This window comes from Solanum stenotomum, chromosome 12 (assembly GCF_019186545.1).
Source record: "Solanum stenotomum isolate F172 chromosome 12, ASM1918654v1, whole genome shotgun sequence".
In the NCBI taxonomy this organism is placed as follows: domain Eukaryota; kingdom Viridiplantae; phylum Streptophyta; class Magnoliopsida; order Solanales; family Solanaceae; genus Solanum; species Solanum stenotomum.
This window is the reverse complement of record NC_064293.1, coordinates 34,352,667-34,371,566: the sequence shown is the minus strand read 5'-3', so window position 1 is coordinate 34,371,566 and position 18,900 is coordinate 34,352,667. Positions and strand designations below refer to the sequence as shown.

At 35.9% G+C, this 18,900-nt stretch overlaps 3 protein-coding genes across 5 annotated transcripts; 1 reads left to right on the top strand and 2 right to left on the bottom strand.

The window, feature by feature from the left end:
• The first annotated feature begins 294 nt into the window (after positions 1 to 294).
• LOC125847360 (subtilisin-like protease) lies at positions 295 to 2,532 on the top strand. Its single transcript, XM_049526994.1, has one exon. The coding sequence runs from the start codon at positions 295 to 297 to the stop codon at positions 2,530 to 2,532; it is 2,238 nt and encodes a 745-aa protein (XP_049382951.1).
• Positions 2,533 to 2,979: 447 nt separating this feature from the next.
• LOC125849478 (probable LRR receptor-like serine/threonine-protein kinase At5g45780) lies at positions 2,980 to 8,227 on the bottom strand. Of its 3 annotated transcripts, none has more exons than XM_049529562.1 (11): positions 8,027 to 8,227; positions 7,614 to 7,746; positions 7,447 to 7,518; positions 7,080 to 7,223; positions 6,903 to 6,974; positions 6,761 to 6,820; positions 5,938 to 6,011; positions 5,716 to 5,859; positions 5,291 to 5,629; positions 4,169 to 4,560; positions 2,980 to 3,477 (listed from the first exon to the last, which is right to left on the bottom strand). In XM_049529562.1, the coding sequence occupies exons 1-11, from the start codon at positions 8,124 to 8,126 to the stop codon at positions 3,157 to 3,159; spliced, it is 1,851 nt and encodes a 616-aa protein (XP_049385519.1). In that variant the 5' UTR covers positions 8,127 to 8,227; the 3' UTR covers positions 2,980 to 3,156. The 3 variants fall into 3 exon arrangements, with proteins under 3 accessions (XP_049385519.1, XP_049385521.1, XP_049385522.1); XM_049529564.1 differs by having other exon boundaries at positions 5,938 to 6,003; positions 6,916 to 6,974; XM_049529565.1 differs by lacking the exon at positions 5,938 to 6,011 and having other exon boundaries at positions 6,916 to 6,974.
• Positions 8,228 to 11,000: 2,773 nt separating this feature from the next.
• On the bottom strand, positions 11,001 to 18,204 carry LOC125849480 (shaggy-related protein kinase eta). Its single transcript, XM_049529567.1, has 12 exons — positions 17,913 to 18,204; positions 17,074 to 17,166; positions 16,558 to 16,617; positions 16,177 to 16,449; positions 15,991 to 16,065; positions 15,855 to 15,911; positions 14,943 to 15,083; positions 14,780 to 14,830; positions 14,586 to 14,681; positions 13,589 to 13,672; positions 13,259 to 13,360; positions 11,001 to 11,581 (listed from the first exon to the last, which is right to left on the bottom strand). Exons 1-12 carry the CDS (start codon positions 17,925 to 17,927, stop codon positions 11,480 to 11,482), a joined length of 1,149 nt encoding a protein of 382 aa, XP_049385524.1. The 5' UTR covers positions 17,928 to 18,204; the 3' UTR covers positions 11,001 to 11,479.
• Between the last annotated feature and the right edge of the window lie 696 nt (positions 18,205 to 18,900).

The window sequence follows — 18,900 nt, the reverse complement described above, 5'->3', positions numbered from 1 at the left end:
TTTGCCGCCTAGTTGAAAAGATTTTTTAATTGCAATAAAAACCAAAGCAACCTCCAAATGGCTTGTCTTAGGCTTTCATTTCTTAGCTCAAACAGAGATTGCGTTTCAAGCCAATTGGAGAGTTCAGAACCAATCACATCCTTCTCAAAACTTCAGTGTCACTCAAATTCTTTCGATTACTTCAATACTGAAGACACTGTTAAAAAAAAATGATGACAAAACCAATCATAAGAAATTAACACTATATATATGTGGTTTACAAGAAATGTGTCTCATTAATTAGCACTGATAAACATGGATTTGAAACTTCTTTTAAGTGCCATCTTTACTCTCAGTCTTTATTCTTCAGCCATACAGGCAAGTAATACCAATCAGCAGAGCAACTCAGATATTTACATAGTCCATCTTGAGTCTTTTCATGGCCAACTTTTCTCTGACTTGGATAGTTTACAAATGTGGCACCATTCTTTTCTGCCCCCAAAGAAAACGAGTCTAAATGATTCTGCATCCTCGCACATAATTTACTCTTTTCGCAATGTCCTTAATGGTTTTGCAGCTAGACTAACACCAGATGAAGCAGAGCTACTGCAGGAGACAGAAGGGATCATATCAGTGCGGCCACAAAGGCTGCTGCATGCACGGACCACCCACAGTACTCATTTCATGGGGCTGCACCAGAACTTAGGCTTCTGGAAAAGTATAAACTATGGTAAAGGTATGATTATTGGATTTTTAGACACAGGGATAACACCCGATCATCCATCATTCTATGATGAAGGAGTGCCTCCTCCACCAGCAAAGTGGAAGGGCAAGTGTGAATTCAACTTTACTACAGCCTGCAACAACAAGCTCATTGGAGCTAGATATTTCCAGGAGTTTGGAAATGGGACGCCTTTGGATGAGAATGGACATGGCACACATGTTGCAAGCACAGCTGCTGGAAACTTTGTCAGTGGTGCCAATGTTTTTGGACTTTCTAATGGAACAGCTTCTGGCGTGGCTCCCCTTGCTCATGTTGCCATGTATAAAGTCTGTGACGCTAGCGCTGCTTGTTCTGAGGGTGACACATTTGCTGCTATGGATGCTGCAATCGAAGATGGTGTTGATGTAATTTCTATTTCCATTGACGATATCTCTAGACCTTTCTGGGAAGACTCTATTGCACTCTGTTCATTTACTGCAATTCAAAATGGCATTCTGGTGAGCACCACAGCTGGTAATATGGGCCCAGAACATGGCACAATAGCAAATGGAGCTCCATGGCATCTCACTGTTGGTGCTAGCACCACTGATAGAAAACTAAGGGCAACAGTACTGCTGGGGAACAGTGAAGAAATTGATGGTGAATCAGCTTTTCAACCTGAAGACTTCTCTCAAACTCTGCTTCCATTAGTTTACCCTGGAAAAAGTTCTAGTGATCTGATGGCCCCATTCTGCAATGCCGAGTCTTTGAAAAATATTAATGTGAAGGGAAAGATAGTCTTTTGCGAAGATGGTGGTAAGATAAACAGACTTGATAAAGGACATTTTGTGAAGGATGCTGGGGGTGCTGGAATGATACTCATGAATGAGGAACCACAAGGCTTCACTATACACGCTGAACCTCATGTTCTTCCAGCAGCACATATCAGTTTTATTGATGGCCTGAAGATCAAAGCCTACATAAATTCAACATCGACCCCTGTGGCTTCATTTTTGTTTAAAGGAACTATATTTGGAGATGATCATGCTCCAGCAGTTGCAGCCTTCTCATCTAGAGGCCCTTTTCCAGAAAGCCCTGGCATATTGAAACCTGATATTATCGGTCCTGGTATTAGCATCCTTGCAGCATCGCCAACGTCTGTGGAGAACAATACCAACAAAAAGTCTACCTTTGACACACTGTCTGGCACTTCAATGTCCTGTCCTCACCTTTCAGGAGTTGTAACATTGATCAAGAGTGCACATCCAGAATGGTCTCCATCTGCTATCAAGTCTGCAATCATGACAACCGCTGATCTGGTAAACCTTGGAAATAATCCCATTGAAGACGAAAGGGGCCTCCGTGCTGACTTCTTTGCAACTGGTGCAGGCCACGTTAACCCATTAAGAGCAAATGATCCGGGACTGATCTATGACATCCAACCAAATGAGTATATACCTTATTTATGCGGATTATACCCAAGTAGAGCTGTAAGTTTGATTGTTTTGCAACAAGTGAACTGCTCATCAACTACTCCTGAAGCAGAACTAAACTATCCATCATTTTCAATTAGACTTGGATCTGATTTACAAGCATACACAAGGACTGTGACCAATGTTGGGGAGCCTATATCATCTTATACTCTGGAGATTGTGCCACCCCAAGGAGTTGATGTGAAAGTTGAACCTTCCACCTTACACTTCGCAGAGATGTACCAGAAGAAAACATATCAAGTAACCTTTAACCGATCAATTTCAAACATTAATGCCACATTTGTTCAAGGATTTGTGAAATGGACCTCATCCAAGCACTTTGTTAGGAGTCCAATAGTAGTTGCCTTGGTACCATGAAGAAACTCTACAAGCAACTCCACACTATTCTATACACCAACTATAATTTCTTGATTTCAGGACCGTAGGATAGTTTTATTTGTGTATTCCTCTCATTAGTTTTCCTAGCAGCTTCAGTTAGCTTCTTCAGCTATTGGTGTTGATGAAAGTCAATAGTCATAGGTTTGTTCTAAGTGCCTTTAAAAGTTCAACATGGAAATAAGTTGCATTGACTTAACTCCATAATGAACTCTCCAACAACAGCCACTCAAAACATGGGGAGCATCTCCTTAATCTAGATTCTTGTTTATCTCACTACAAAATAGTAGTAAGAATCAAACTTCTGAAACGCATAGACCTGTTGTCATCACAAACGTTCAACGAACACAGCAGAACTAGTATGGAAGTTTGTCATTTCCAAAGAATGAAGTTCCAAAATGAAGTTAATCTAGCTAGTTCTAACACAGGTTGTGAACCACCAAGAACTAGTATAATGAATGTTTTTGCAACAAAATTTACAAATTACAGTAACTTACAGAGTACTAGGACATTGACTTAAAGCAACAATATACTCGTATGTATGGCTGAACTAGATATATCAAGATTGCACGCTTATTATGAGGATGCCAGTGCAGGCTACTTTTGTTATCTGGGTCCTGAAAGCTCAATTGGTTCAAAAGTAAATGAGGATTCTTCATGAATATCACTAAAATTCCTAGAGAAGCTGAAAGCCCTTGTTTGACATGTGTTGCTTCCACCTTGTGATTCGTCCACATGCCCCATTTGTTCTGTAACGCCTTCCAGGATTCTCAAAACTTCCGACATATTAGGCCGATTATTGGGGTTAGATTGAGTACACTGTAGAGCCACTTCAACTGTTTTCTCTAGCTCCTCTGCATTAAAACATCCTCTTAGATCCCTATCCGCAAGCATTTCCACTTTCTTTTCCTCAAATAAATTCCGGACCTGTAAATTGGACAGGTTGTCAGAATGAATAGGCCCGAATAATAGACATAACAAACTCTGAGCTCTATCATGTTCTGAAAATCTTTACTCCACATAAACAGCCTGAGAAGGAAGAAAAATCATAATTGAAGAAGCATAGAACGGGTACTTTTTTTCACACAACTATTCTAGCATAATACATGGTTGTTCAGACTTACATGATAATGTAATAAATATCAACCAAATAAGTTAATCAAGGGCTTAAAGTATGCAAGTGTAACATTATATGTGATAAAAAATCAACCAAATAATTTATATTTAAGGGCTTAAAGTATGCAACAGTAAGGTAATACACAGCAATAATTTTATTGCACTGATCAGTAAGTGATTCAAAAACCTTGAATATGTTGTCCATAATTCCTACTGATCATGAACCAGATTATGCAGTCAGTAAAAAGAACAAGTTTTCGAGCAATGATTCAGAATTTTGGAACTGTACTTCTCTCATAAGATGTGGAGCAACTTCTGCGTTAGACACTAGTTATTGCATCAATTTTAGTGAAAAATTTCAAGCCAAATATTGATATTGATTATGAGTCAAACAAAATCCTGCAAGAAGATTAACTATTAACTGGTTAATCAAATAAAGTCTAGAAATTATATGCACAACTATATAAAGCTTCAAACAGTAGGAGGGTTAGAAGCTACACACCCGGTCAAGAATAGTTCCTTTCTGACCCTGACCAATTCCTGCATCTAATGCCTTGTGTCCTGTAATGAGTTCCAAAAGTAGTATCCCATATCCAAAGACATCTGTCTTCTCAGATGATTGACCAGTTGATAAATACTCTGGTGCGATATGACCTATAGTACCACGAACTGCAGTTGTAACATGAGAATCTCTACAGTCTAAAAGCTTAGCAAGACCAAAATCACCAACAACAGCTTCAAAACTTTCATCAAGCAGAATATTAGCCGCCTTAACATCTCTGTGAATTATTTTAGGATTACACTGTTCATGCAAATACAGAAGACCTCTGGCAGCTCCAAGAGCTATATGCATGCGCTTTCTCCAATCCAAAAATGGTTTATCCCGGCCATTGTCTGGTAGATAACAAAAGATTATGTGAGAACAGAGCAAAAGATGACACAGTCACTACATCAAGCTAATGTGTTTACATTCCAATAATTCCAACTTGATTTTGTGTTCATATACCTAAAAATTGACTTGAATTGGTCATGCTAAAAATTAATGACAACACGACAGTTACCTTACTGCCAAATAACAATTTATTTTATTCATGGATAATGTAAGTCGATACCATAAATGGCATTTTCAGAAGATGGATAGAAACTGTCACATAAAAATTAAGCTTAATAGCACGTAAGGTCGCAATAGATTGCTAGAGGCATGCCTACTTACGTAATGCACTACATCAGGAGTCTTAATTGCAATGGATACAAAAAATTCATATAGTCAACCCCAACTAGATTGGGTTTGATGCATTGTTGATTGATATGTTGATAATAGATTTCATTCCACTTTCACAAGAAACATTGACAATGTAAATCCAATTTAACTATCTAAGATAATCAATCAAAAGTTGTTTTCATCATAGGGCCCTGGTGTTTTCAGATGTACAGTAAAAATAAAGCACAAAGTCCTCGATTTCCATAAACCGTGACCTTTCAACAGTTTTTGCCAGATTAACATTGAGAGCACTAGGAATAATTGAAATGCATATGTTAAACTTGATCAGTTTACGGAATCTATTGTGACAAGAAAAAAGAATGCTTCAGCAAAAGCACCAAGCAAATATACTTCAAAGCAAACCTCTCAAGCAATCGGCAACGCTCCCATTTGGCATATAAGGGTAAATAAGTAATCTTTCCTCGGGAGTCGTACAGAATCCATACAGGCGTAGAAGGTTCCGATGCACAGCCAAGCCTATCATCTCAACTTCTGTTTGAAACTGCACTTCTCCAGTGAAACTTGGATCTCTTAATCTTTTGACAGCCACTACTGTCCTATTTGGAAGGTATCCTTTGTAAACCACTCCAAATCCACCTTGTCCTAGTATGTTCTTAGAACTGAAATTTCCAGTGGCAATTTGCAGTTCACGAAATGAAAATCTCTTCAGGTGGCCAGTGGCGAACTCACAATCGTGTTGCACTGCAGATCAAATGATCAGAGACTCATAATGTATCTAGGTCTTAATGTGCAAGAAATCGGAGATGTGTTTCTATTCTTGTAATTACCATATCCTGTGAGGACACGAGATCTGTACCAATGCACCCAACAAACCAGAAGCATGATTGTAACTATGAATGTGCAACTGACCCCAACGCTAACAGAAACAACCCATCGATGATGATTGCTAATCCTCTTGTCTGAAGATGTTTCTGCATGGTAAAAATAGAGTTTGATTAAAAACATCAGCCTCAATATAATGACAAGTTCTGGTAAAATTTCAACAATACCATTTACTGGTTTTGGCACACCCCCACAAATTTGTGTGGTCAATGCAGAGCAAAGAAATCTGTTTCCTGCAATACTAAGGCAACAACCAAATTATAAGCTGAAATAGAATACAAAAGAACCCGAAGGGTTGCTAGTATGATGCCAGGGGGAAGGTAATCAACAAGCATTGCAAGTAGGATAGAAAACTTCTATAACATCAGACATTATCTCAAGCAAATATTCTGCTTGACATTAGCATATTTAGCAATATAGGAATTATATCAAACAAACATCATGGAAGTTCCATTAGACCAGGTAAGAAGATAATACTTCAATGATAAGATTTGAGATATTACTTCTTCTTTTTTTGATAAGGAGATTTGAGATATTACTTCTTCTTTTCTTCTTTTTTTTTTTGATAATGAGATTTGAGATATTACTTTCAGGTCTGCAAGAACTGACTGCTGGTTTCCAGTGAAGGGACATACCACAACAACAAATTGGAATGCAAGATAACAGTTACTAAAACTATAGAAAGCATAACTTTATTACGAGAGAAACATTATGTGTGGCACTGCGCCATATGGCATGTCGCAGATGCAACAATATTGAATCAAGCTTCTATTTTGCAGTTGAATTTAAGATCAAGGTGTTTATCTTAAACTCCATTAATGAATAAGATTCCGGCACAGTACTGTGGCATATACCATCCTCCTCATAGTAAAAGTGTAAACTCTGAATTCCTTGATTCATCAAACTAGAGACCCGAAGGATTCTTCCAGTTCACCGACTATTGAGGACCAAACATTGAGACAGATATAATAATATTTCCTTGGATCTTACCTGTAGTCTTTGGCCAAAATTTTTGGAGTTGGACCACTAAGGTTATTGAATGATAAGTCCCTACACAACACCATCCACAGTTTATTTAACTCTCATATAGCCCTTGTATTGGACATATAAATGTCATGGATGGAAGACATACAAGAATGAAAGACCTGAAAGGTATGCCACAGGTTTAGGAATTTGTCCAGACAATCTGTTCCTGCTAAGCCTCCTGAGAATTTGACACACCAAAGGATTACATACACAGCCAACAAGGGGAACTGTAACATACGAGTAATAAAGATAGAACAAAATCAAGAGTTTAGCCTACACTCACAAGTAATTTAAATAAATTAGGCGACCCAACGCCCTAGGAATTCCTCCATCAAACTGATTACCAGACAAATCAAGGGTCAGCAGTTCAGTGAGCTGTCCAATTTCAGTAGGAATTGGACCAGATAAATGATTATTCTGCAACAACCTACAACAAAAACCAATGCAAAAATGACTTTAACAGATAATATTAAAAGATATTTTTCAACATATCTTGCAATTAAATCACTTAATGTCACTCTTGATAGTATTAGTAATTATTAAACTAAAAGTACTATGTGATTTTAACTTCAAGTATCTCCAGGATATATGTGAGCAGCATCACATCAAAATAAGAATAAAGGGGGAAATTCATGTCAAATTAGTCTTACATTGTCCGAAGATGAGTTAAATTCCCAATACTAGGCGAAAGTGTGCCAGATAATCCCATACTTGCCATTTCACTGCCAAGAATATATAACCAAAGAATAATAATAAATTATTTTCACAGAAAGGGAAAAGAAATGGACAAGATGTAACAGAAAGGGAGAAAACTCACAGAGAAATAACAAAGCCTTCTGAAGAACAACCAACCATGTACCAAGTACAAGGATCAACAGAATTTATATCCCATCCATCTAACACATGGTATTCATCTCTCATTCTATTCTTCATAGACATCAATGCTGCCACTGCTTACCCCACAATAAATTCAACAAATCTTTAAGTAAAGTTACCATAACTATGAAAATATAAACAAATAAATGCTTATAAACAGTGCTAAGCAACAAAGTTTGGATTTTTCACTGGAAAAAAAAACAGCAAATGTTTGGATTGTAGTAAAGTTTTCATCTTTACCACTCTAAACTATGAAAACAAAAATAAACAAGTGCTAAGCAATAAAGTTTGGATTTTTCACTGGGAAAAAAAAAACAAGAAATGATTGGATTATAGTAAAGTTTTAATCTTTACCTTCATAGTTGACACCTTTAGGTGAAAGAAAACCCATGGAAGCTGGAGTGGTGGCCACCCAATGAAGAAGAAATGAGAAAATGAGTAGCAAAGTTGCCATTTGGATCCAAAAAGCTAATTACCCAAAAGAAAGATTTTGGTGCAGAGCTTTCAGAACAAGTCCTTTTTAGAATTCATCATTGTGCAGCAGTAGAGTATCACAATAAAATATATTTCCCTCGAGCTTATAAATGGCTGAAAAGTCTTGTTTGGTTTTTTATTTTTTAATTAAGAAAAGAGAATCCGAAGTATTAGTACCAATTTAAGTATAAAAATTTGTTACTTTGTAAAAACTCTTCAGATTCATCCTACAAAGAGATGTAAATTTGTACTCTCTTTTTCTTACTGTCATTTTCCTATTTGTGGAATTTTTCTAAATGTTGTTGTTTTTCCTTAGAGTCATTAATAGTCCCTCAACAAGCCAAATGGGAAACCCCACGAAATCATTGCAGAAAGAAGCACTTTTTAGTATCATAAGAAGTATATGATATGATGGATGGAATTTAATAAATTTAGTTCAAATCTTAAATTTATTTATAAATATATATGTATAAAAATTAGAACCCAATTACTAACCGTGAATATCTCTATCATTGAATTTAAAATTTATAAAGTTTAAATTATTACTCCACCTCTAAACTTATATGATGCAAATCTGAATTATTCAGATTGATAAAAAATATTTTCTTCAAAAAGAAAAATTTTTGGGGGGAATAAATGGAAAATATTAGTCTTATTCATAATACAAGCAAATTGTAGTACTGAAAAGATATGACACATGGACCTAACTCAACTCCAAAAGCTAAAGATAAACTAGCTCATGTAAAAATATAACACTTGAAAGTTGAACCTAACCAAATCCAAAAGGCTAGCTCATGAGGGGAGGTTTGCCCAAGTCTATATAAGGAGATCAATTTTTTATCCCTCTACTGCTGTGAAAATTTTTAACACTCCCCTGCACACCCAGACCTCAATCGGAGTGTGAACACTTCTAAACGGGGGTCCAACATCAGTGAACAACAAATTGATATGAGTCTGAATTTGATACCATGTAAAGATATGATAACTAGACATAACTCAACCCTAAAAGTTAACTCATTAGAAAATATTTGTCCAAGTTCATATAAAGAGATTAATTATCCCTCTACCGACGTGAAAATTCTCAGCAAGTACTCCTAGTAGTGATTTTAAAAGTGGGTTGGAAAAGAAAATTAAGATCAAAGTCTTGAGATTTGGGGAGTGTCCCCTTGTCTTCCGTAAGAGGACAGCAATAGTGTATTTCCTATGAGATAAGCAACACTGTAAGGATAGTGAACAGAGGGTATTCATTGGCTGGACTGTATTTTAACCAATTAAAAGAGAATGTATTGTGGGTAAAGAAGCACCGAATCATTTCATATAATATAAGTTTTGAAGTGCGAGATACTTTGACCCTTACAAAATGAAACAGACAATTAGTACGGAATCCCATACACACCCAAAAACTAATCTATTTTTCTCTCAAAAAAATCCAAAAAATTTAGTCAGAATGATATTTTTTCTATATTATTTTATATTTTTATCCTTTTAATTTTAATACATTTTAATTAAAAAATGAAAAAAAAATCAATTTATTTTAAAATAATAAAAATACTATAAAGTTTTTAAATTTTTGGTCAAATTTTCTGACCATTTAACATTACCCTTTCTCTAAATATACTCATTAGACACAATAAAAATATGTATTATACTCCCTCCGTTCCTTTTTATATGTTATTCCTTTCTATAAATAGTTGGTTCATAATATTTGTTTTTTCATAAAATCAATGCATAAATTACCATATTGTTCCTTTTTTATCCTTGTGAGTTATTAGCCTTGAATATATACATTTGACCAACTTAGAAAAGTTAAGTAAATGATTCATGTCGATTGGTTAAATTAATTAATCAAAATAAATTAATTCAAATTCATTGATTGAAAACTTGAGTTCCAAAAAAAAAAAAGGATAGAAGGATAAAGTTACATTATTTCTTAATGCAAGTGCAAAGTAAAAAAATGACAAATAAAAAAAAACAAAGAGAGCACTATTTATTTTCTTTTTAACAATAATTTTAATTCTCATCCCATTGAAGCTTAACTAATTTAAATTTGTATCAAATAGATCTTGCTCAGCGAATCATTTCATTTAAGTTTTGAAGTGCTCGCCATTGGTGTTTACTGTGGGGATAGATTGACCCTTACAAAATGAAACAGATTGTTAGCACAGAATCATATACACACCCAAAAAATAATCAATCACTCTCGTTTGAGAAATTGCTTTCGAATATCACTTTCGTTTCTTTTAAGAGTTAAACAGACCCATACAAACCCTTCTGTGTTGTTTGTGTTTAATTATGATATTTGATTATTGCATTTATAGTTTATTTTCTTTAATTTCATAATAATATTGTAAGTGGGTATACTGTATAGAAAAATAAGATACTTCTTCTATCCAATAATGATTGTCCACTATAAACTTGATACACTTCTTAAGAAATAATAAATAATAGGAATAATATTAATATATCATTCTTTGACTTTATTAAATTTAATGCTTTGAAAAATGTGTTAGATGGTAAATAGTGTTTAATAACAAGGATAAAATAGACACAAAAGGTAAATTATCTCTTAATTTTCTAAATTGAACAAGTATTGTTGAACAACTATTGTTGAACGGAAAGAGTAACAAAATCTTTGTCTTAATTCATTTTTAAAAATGAGGTCTCTATGAAGAGAACAGGTCCAAACCAAAGGTTGTCATGAAATGAAAAGTAGGAAGCATCAGGAATTATGTCTTAATTCATTTTTAAAAATGATGTCTCTATGAAGAGAACAGGTCCAAACCAAAGGTTGTCATGAAATGAAAAGTAGGAAGCATCAGGAATTAAGGTTAAAACGACAAGAACATATGAAGAGGCAACAAAATAGATATGTTTGATTAATCATATAATCACATAGAGCAACTGTAACACAAATTTGCTTGCAATTCCTTTCAAAGTACAAGACTGCTAAATACAAACTGAAGTGAGATATCAACTTAAGAAGAAAAAAAAACACTTCCCTTTCAAGTCCTGGCAATCCTTTTGGAGCCTTGCAACTTGTCCATGCATATTCAATCGTGTCCCCGGAAGCTCTGGTCAATATACTACTAACAAACATGTACAAAAACATATTTCCTTTTCACTAGTTGGCTGCTAAGATAGGAAGACTTTGAAGAGTGGAACAAAAAAGATAATACAAAGTACAGAACTAAAATGCACTGCAGCCCATTACATTGTCCTTTTCGACCAGGAGATACTGTCGCTTGTTATGCTGGACTCCTCTGCTTTGGAGGGATGTAACTTGGATCCCTTCATATATAGATCATAAACTAGTATACTTACTAAGCATATACTTCACGTCATGTCACCGTGGGATGCAAAAAGATGCAGGCCCATCTGCCTTTTTATATGGTCTGGTATCAGCCTGTTTACGAGGTCCGGAGAGGCACCAGACAACTGAAACCAGGAAAAATATAGGTGGATAAGCAATAGAGTTAACTTAAAATAGGCAAGTATAGAATGCGTAACTGTGATAGTAATACAGTTTTTCAATATTAATGGCCTTGACATGCTTCTAAATTCTAATGGACAATTGAAGATGGCAATTCCAGCTAAAGATATGTACAGTTAAGTTGTGCTCTTTGCAGAAATGCATGCTTTAACAATTTTCCCCATCCTTATAATTAAAATGCTGCTGTGACTAACATCTCCTTAGTAACCAATTAGAATGAAGATCACTGAACAATGAGGTTTTATCCTTTACAGATACATATTATCGCGTCTTTCTCCCAGCATCTTACAAGATACTATACTATTTATTGAGGGAGTTCAACTCTTCAGGCTTCTCCCTGGCCCTCTTGTCAGTAGATATGGGATTAGGACTCTTCAGTCTTCTCCCTGGCCCTCTTGTCAGTAGATATGGGATTAGGATGAAAGGGCTTTCTTTAATTAAGATTCAGTGACAGTGCATAGCTTCTTTACCAATGCAAGTACCTCACTTAGAACCTGTTATCTGACATCATGGTATTGGACAAAAGGGCCTTCCTGTTTTTCAAGGTGTAATCTCAAACACCTCAAGGTCACTCCACCCCAATAAATATACTGACACAGTCCACCAGAGATGTTTCTCACCACTAGACTAGTCTACTTGTTCTCGCTATCGACACTAATTTAATCATCAGAACTTCTTAGCTAGAATGATTTTCACCCAACCTCTAACATAACTTTCCCACAGAATCATAAGAACCTCAAAGGCTTGTTTCAAAGAACAATATGGAAGGACCACCATTAAGCCATTTAATCCAGTGGTATTGTTATGTTGTATAAACCTTAATGTTAAGTAGCCCAACTTATTCTTGGCCAATTAAGTATAGGCTCAGTCCATTTCTTAGAAGCCTAATCTACCCCAGCTACTAACAAAAAAAGAAACAAAAATACTCTAGTGACCAATGGACCTCCTCTTCTTCTAAGTTCGACGAATGGCTACAGATCCTTTTGTCAATCTTCACACATAAAGGATGCCTGTCTGTTTCTGGCCTTTTGTTTCTTCTCCTTTTTCTCCTTTTGTTTTCTATCTCAATCTCCATCTTCGTTGTCCTCTCAATTATGCCTTTCCTTGGCCAGGGAACCATTATTTTTTGCCAAATCCAGAATGAGTCCTATGTCATTGTGTTGTATACCAGTGGCCGGCAATACCTCCAAGAAGCATAACTTATGACATGCTAGATTGCAATACCCTCATCAAGCTTCCCATTCCAAAACACCAACTTTAAACATGAGGCCCCTGTATAAAGATGATTCATTGCATAACACATCCATGCTCCAGAATAAGAATGTGCTCGCATTCATTTTCCAGTGCATACTACGGACTTGGATCAATGATCAACTATTACCACCAGCCACAGGGTATCAGAAACCGTAACTGCCTTCCAGTGGGTTGATGGAATCAATCATTCTAAATCTTTGTTTAAGTACCAAACTGACTTCTATAGTCTGGCCTTTGGGTAATCTGAAGAATTTAATCACATTGAATGCCTACCGTACTACCCTGGAGTGCCCTTCAGCTGAGATCCGGAAGAATAAAGCATGGATGGTACAACATTTAATTTAAGAATAAACACATGAAAGCCGTACCTCCTGCTTAAAATTGAAGAGAGGGGGCAATGGGCGACCATTGGGAAGACGTGCATTTGGTTCACGAAGTTCATCAAAGAAAGGATGAGCACATGCTTCAAGCTGCAAAATGAGAAGCATATTAATTTAATAGATTTAGAGATTCACTGTTCAATAAACAAAGAAACAATGTGCGTGCTGAACGATGGTAACAAATCAGTAAAAACAACACAGAGATGTGGGAGGATAAAAAGGACCACAGAAATGGCCACCCCGAATGAAGAAATGGTAATTGTGATACAGGAACTGTTGTTTAAACGAATGACATCAGGAAAATAAAATTGAACTTACTGCAGTGCAACGTAGACTTGGTGAGTACTGCAGTAGCCGAGAAGCAAGGTCAATTGCTTCAGGAGGCATCCGTTTGTGGAAAACCTGAGACCAGACACAACAAGTAAGTTAGCAGCAGATCATGATATACACGAGCTCGGAAACAACAAAAGAATTTATTTGCATTTTTGTCATTAACATTGTTTTGTAAGAATAAAATACAGTCATCAGGATGCAGAGGACAAATCCACTGAAAACCCGATTTCAATTGGTATTGGCTTTCAGTATCTATTACTTTTCTAAGGTTTACTGATATTGTTTCCTTGGTATTTAATAGATATGCTGCTTGGCAGAATGAGTACTCTTCAGGGAAGCCAATCTAAGGTTATATCTGATTTAGAACAAAGTCACTAAACAAGACTATTTCCATACTCATAGAGCATGAACAAACTCAAGAAATGCCTCGTGTCTGGTATTTGTTGGGGTATTGCCCTGTATAACTTCTTTGTCTCTCAAGTTGCAACTAATGGAAAAGCATATTCTTCTAAAGGATTAAAGACTTGGATTCATAGCTTTTGAATCCAAAATGATTATGAAGAAATGATAAATGGAAAAACAACAAAATCCAAGCTTAATAATGTGATGCAGATTTATAACGAATTTCAATTAACAGAAACTAAGATATAACCTAGAGGAATCTCTTCTTTTAGAATGAAAAAGGAACCTCGAGGGATCTCTAAATAATTACATTTTCAAACATTCCATCAACAAGCCAGCACCTATATTCTATAGGAGAAAGTTTAAACAAGCTTTATACGTCAGAGATGCTCGCTCCTTTTTCTTTCATTTTTTTGGGCCTCTTATCAACTAAAGAAATATCTGCTTTTAAGAAAAAGAACTCCCTTGACAACTTAGTTAAATCTCAGTACAAAATTCAACAGGAATGATCTACACAGCAAGCAGCAAGACAACAAATTGTTGCTCCACTAGGTACAACTAAAGTCAAGTGAAAGCATACCTTATGCCAAGGGTGTGCTTTGATTTGTGGAAACCTAAAATCAGTATAGTTTGGATTCATACAGCGAATTTCCTCCCTTGTCGGTGTTCCAAGTACCTATAAGATGAAGCAAATGAAACAAGAATCAGTAACCTATAGAAGTCTAGATCACCACAAACCTGCTACAATCAGTAAACAAGAATTTATCACAGCACCTTGATTATCTCAACAAGCTGGTCCACAGCATTTTCTCCTGGGAACAATGGCTGCAAGAAGATGATTGCAAAAATTGGTTAGAAATTGGAATAGTGCACCAGAAAAGACCGCAGAGATTTCATGGACAGTATGCAAGCTATAGAAGTTTAGATCACCACAAACCTGGCCCAGAAGAAGCTCAGCAAGGACACAGCCAGCTGACCAGATATCAATTGAAGTAGTGTACTCTGTTGCACCAAATATGAGTTCAGGAGCCCGATAAAACCGCGAGCAGATGTATGAGATGTTTGCTTCTCCTTTAACCTGATAATATATGGTACTTCCATAAATATAAGAACCAACCACAACCTTAAAATTGAGTAATTCTCACACAAAGGAAGCTTGCTGAAATGACATAGTCTACACCATAAGCTTGCAATAGTTAAAACTAAGCTAATGAATTCACAGTCGTGGGAAGTGGAAACCTATTGCTTTCTTATTTAAAGCCACTGAAAAGGTGAAAACCCCATCAAAGGTATAAATTTCCACATGTCCTCCCAAGAAAAAGAAAAAAAAAACATTACATTATGAATTTGCCAGTTCAAGGGATATGCTAAGGGAGGTAACTTAGAATTATAGCACTGCACCATGGTTAAATAGCAAACATCAACTAACTCAAACATGGTCAGACTCAACTTATAATAAAACACAACACCTGAAAGTGGCAACAAGATCAACAAACAGGTGACTCTACAGAATCTGACCAATCACAAAATCATGGTTAACAGGATCTTCTCCCAAGAGAACTAGCATGCCTCAGAAATATTTCAACAATAAATATTTAACTACATGTGTTATCTAGTATTCGATAACAAATGTACGAAGAATCAACATATCCTGGACATCTAGAAAGGATCAATTTACAGTTGACTCTAACATTAATGAATACAATGAGGCCAAAAGGTACTTAAGTCAGAATTATTGCTGACTAAGTTTGAATTAACAACAGTGTACATCTCAGGAAGACGGATCAAATCCATAATCTTTAGTACAAAAATGAGAATAGCTACAGAAACTCTTATGATTTACACTTACCAGCACTTTCGCGCTTCCAAAATCGCAAATCTTTACTTGGTGAGTAAGAGGGTCTACCTGTGACAGCAAACAATGACATAAGGGGAAAAAAGCCATAATTTGCTATGCAAATTTAGCAGCTTGAAAGATGCATTACCAAAACATTCTGAGGCTTCAAGTCCCTGTGGCATACGCCAGCAACAGTATGCATGTAAGCCAGCCCTCTAAATACCTGAAAACATCTAAATCTTAGTATGGCTCAAAGCTTAGGAAACAATAATACCACTTTGTATTGCTCAAACTTAGGAAACAAAAATACTACTCAGGAAAGCACTTCACTCACTTGATAGGTGTAAAGCTTAACATAGATGAGTGGCATTCTCTGGTTCATATTGCTATAATGCTTTAGCACTCTATACATAGTTTCTGGAACATATTCCATGACTAAATTGAGAAAAAGTTCATTTGTACTCGTAGTTGAATAGAAGCAGTGCTTTAGGCAAACAACATTTGTGTGATCCATAGTGCGCATTAGCTGCAACTCACGATTCTTGTATCTACGGTCTTGCAGAACCTTCTTTATTGCCACAGTCTCCCCATTTTCCAGGCATTTTGCCTTCATAAGAGAAGCATAACGTCAAACCAAAAGTTTTTTTGATTTTCCTTTTTTTTAAAATTTTAAAAAAAAAGGAATAGCAAAACAAGAAGATACATGTTCATATACCTGAAAGACAATTCCAAACGATCCAGTCCCCACAACACGTTCAGCCATGTAACTGACTGTCTGCACCAAATAATATTGAAAGGCAAACAGATTTTCAGTTTCGTGTAATAAAGCAGGTTACACATGCTCATGATTCAATATGAGACATGCAAACATGTAAAAGAAAAATTAAAGTGTAAACTATTTGTGTCAATTTACAAAAGTGTGTAGCATGCCCGGACTATTTTGATCATTCTTCTAGTGACAAAACAATACATATTTTTATTTTTTTTATTCAAGGGAAACCCGCAGCCGCTACCCTTTGGGCGCGCGCAGGGTAAAATCCCCGCTCCTATGCATAGAGGTCCGCACTAGGCAAGCCCGGTGCGACAAGCTCGACCCAGAAGGCAACCCCCTTGCTTTTGCTGGCAAGGAGTTTCAAACTTGAGACCTCCAACATGAGAAGCAATACATATAAAAAAGACAAACTATCTCTAACTAATAAACTTAAGATTCTGATAAATACATCATGTCTACCTGCTTTGGCTCGCCATTCTTGCCCCCAATGGTTGTGGAAATTATATGACCGGTCACTGCATCGTTCCCATCCATAACAGGAGCTGACATCTCCTACAGTCCCACATCAAACATACATCTCAGACCAGCATTTTCAATAACTAAGACACAGAGTATCACAAAAAAAAAAAAAGGAAGACTACACCCCCACCCCTTCCAAACCCCCAAAACTTTATCCTGTTTAGTAAAATCATAACTCAAGTATCTGATAAGAAAGCTAAGCAAAACTGGATGGCTTGATCAAGTACTTAATAGCAACGGATAATGGACGGCTAAGATCAGATCTATAACAACACATTCAAGTAGATTAGAGACATTTCTATCACCAAAAATTCTCCAAAAACAAAAAAAAAAAAAAAACTCAGGTAAATAAACGAAAAAGACCAGATCCTGAACTAATAAAGCATCCTGAAGATGAAAAGATCAACTATCTGAAACTGAAACTAACTTGAGGGTCCAAATTATTAATTTCAGGCCCAGGGATACTAGACAAAGATTTCATTTCATTTCATTTCAGAATCAGATGAGCAAGAACATGCAACAAAGAACCATCAACTTTTCTCCACTAGAAACCAAAACTAAACCCAGATTTATACTCAATAATCAAAACCAATACAACAGATTTGCACAGGGCTACTATTTGAACTCAGATTGGCTAAAAAGAAATGATCTTTCGACACAATACACACTGATTCCAAGAATCAACAATCCCCATATAATTTCCAAAATGAAATCAGCTTTAACAAGTAAAGAAATGAACTTTTTCTTCACACAAGAAAAACCCACATGCAAATCCATACCTTATCATCAGCCATAACTTCTCCAGCTCAAAATCAACAGAGAAAAGGGGGGAAACAGAAAAATTACGAGGAAGAAGAAGAATTCTTTTCTTGAGTTTTTTCTTCTTTGTTTAAGATTCAAAGATCACAATTGTCGGTTAGGTGAAGAGAGAGAAAAAGAGGACCCATTAGTAAAACAGCCATGTGAATCCAGCTATTCCTCTTTTGGTTTTCTCTCTCTCTCCCTATATCTTGTTCATTTCTCTTCCTGTCTCTCTCCTCTCCCATGTTTGAAAATTTTGGTATAGCCCCTACATTTGTAGGTAATTGCTAATTTTTCCCAATTAACCAGTCAAATTTTGGGGAAGAAAAAGATGAGTAGGTAGGTAGGGTCATTGAAGGTGGACTGGAAAGCCGAATTTGACTCGCAGAACCAGACCCCGACAATCTAATGTTCTCCCTAAAGACTTTTTCACTTTTATTATTCCCCTACTTTTTCACATTTATTCTTATTTAAGCTCGAATTTGAAATCATTGATTAAGAAAGAAACAATAAACTCACCGTAATATATTTTTTATTGCATTTAACTTTTTGCAATTATTTATTTTTTCCATAATAGATATCATTCATTTAAACGTTGCACAAAAATGTAAGACTTACTAGATATGATTTGCCTAAAGTTTTTGTGAATATATATTTTTTTCATTATTATATTTATTAGTATTGTATAATTAAAATTATTTGTTCCAGTTGTATTTATAATGCATTTTTTTCAGACACCTCTATAAACAGAATTGGTGGCGGAATAGTGAGATTCGAACACGTGAACACTAGCTTATTCAAGATGTCTGAAATTCATTCAAGGCATTTGAAACTATTGGGCTACAACATGTTAGAGTGTTTAAAATATGTTATTTTATCACTTTACGTATCATTTACTTGTATAAATGGTAAAAAAAATCCGACGAAGAGTTTTCCATTGGACACCCTGAAAGGCATGTGTCTCCA

Coding starts and splice junctions, on each gene's coding strand:
- LOC125847360 (XM_049526994.1), top strand. CDS start 295: ATGGATTTGAAACTTCTTTTAAGTGCCATCTTTACTCTCAGTCTTTAT.
- LOC125849478 (XM_049529562.1), bottom strand. CDS start 8,126: ATGGCAACTTTGCTACTCATTTTCTCATTTCTTCTTCATTGGGTGGCC. Junction 7,519..7,613: donor GAAGGCTTTGTTATTTCTCT/GTGAGTTTTCTC, acceptor TATTCTTGGCAG/TGAAATGGCAAGTATGGGAT. Junction 7,224..7,446: donor TTAACTCATCTTCGGACAAT/GTAAGACTAATT, acceptor TTTTTGTTGTAG/GTTGTTGCAGAATAATCATT.
- LOC125849480 (XM_049529567.1), bottom strand. Junction 15,912..15,990: donor TGAAGCCTCAGAATGTTTTG/GTAATGCATCTT, acceptor TTGCTGTCACAG/GTAGACCCTCTTACTCACCA. Junction 13,361..13,588: donor CAAGTCTACGTTGCACTGCA/GTAAGTTCAATT, acceptor CTCATTTTGCAG/CTTGAAGCATGTGCTCATCC.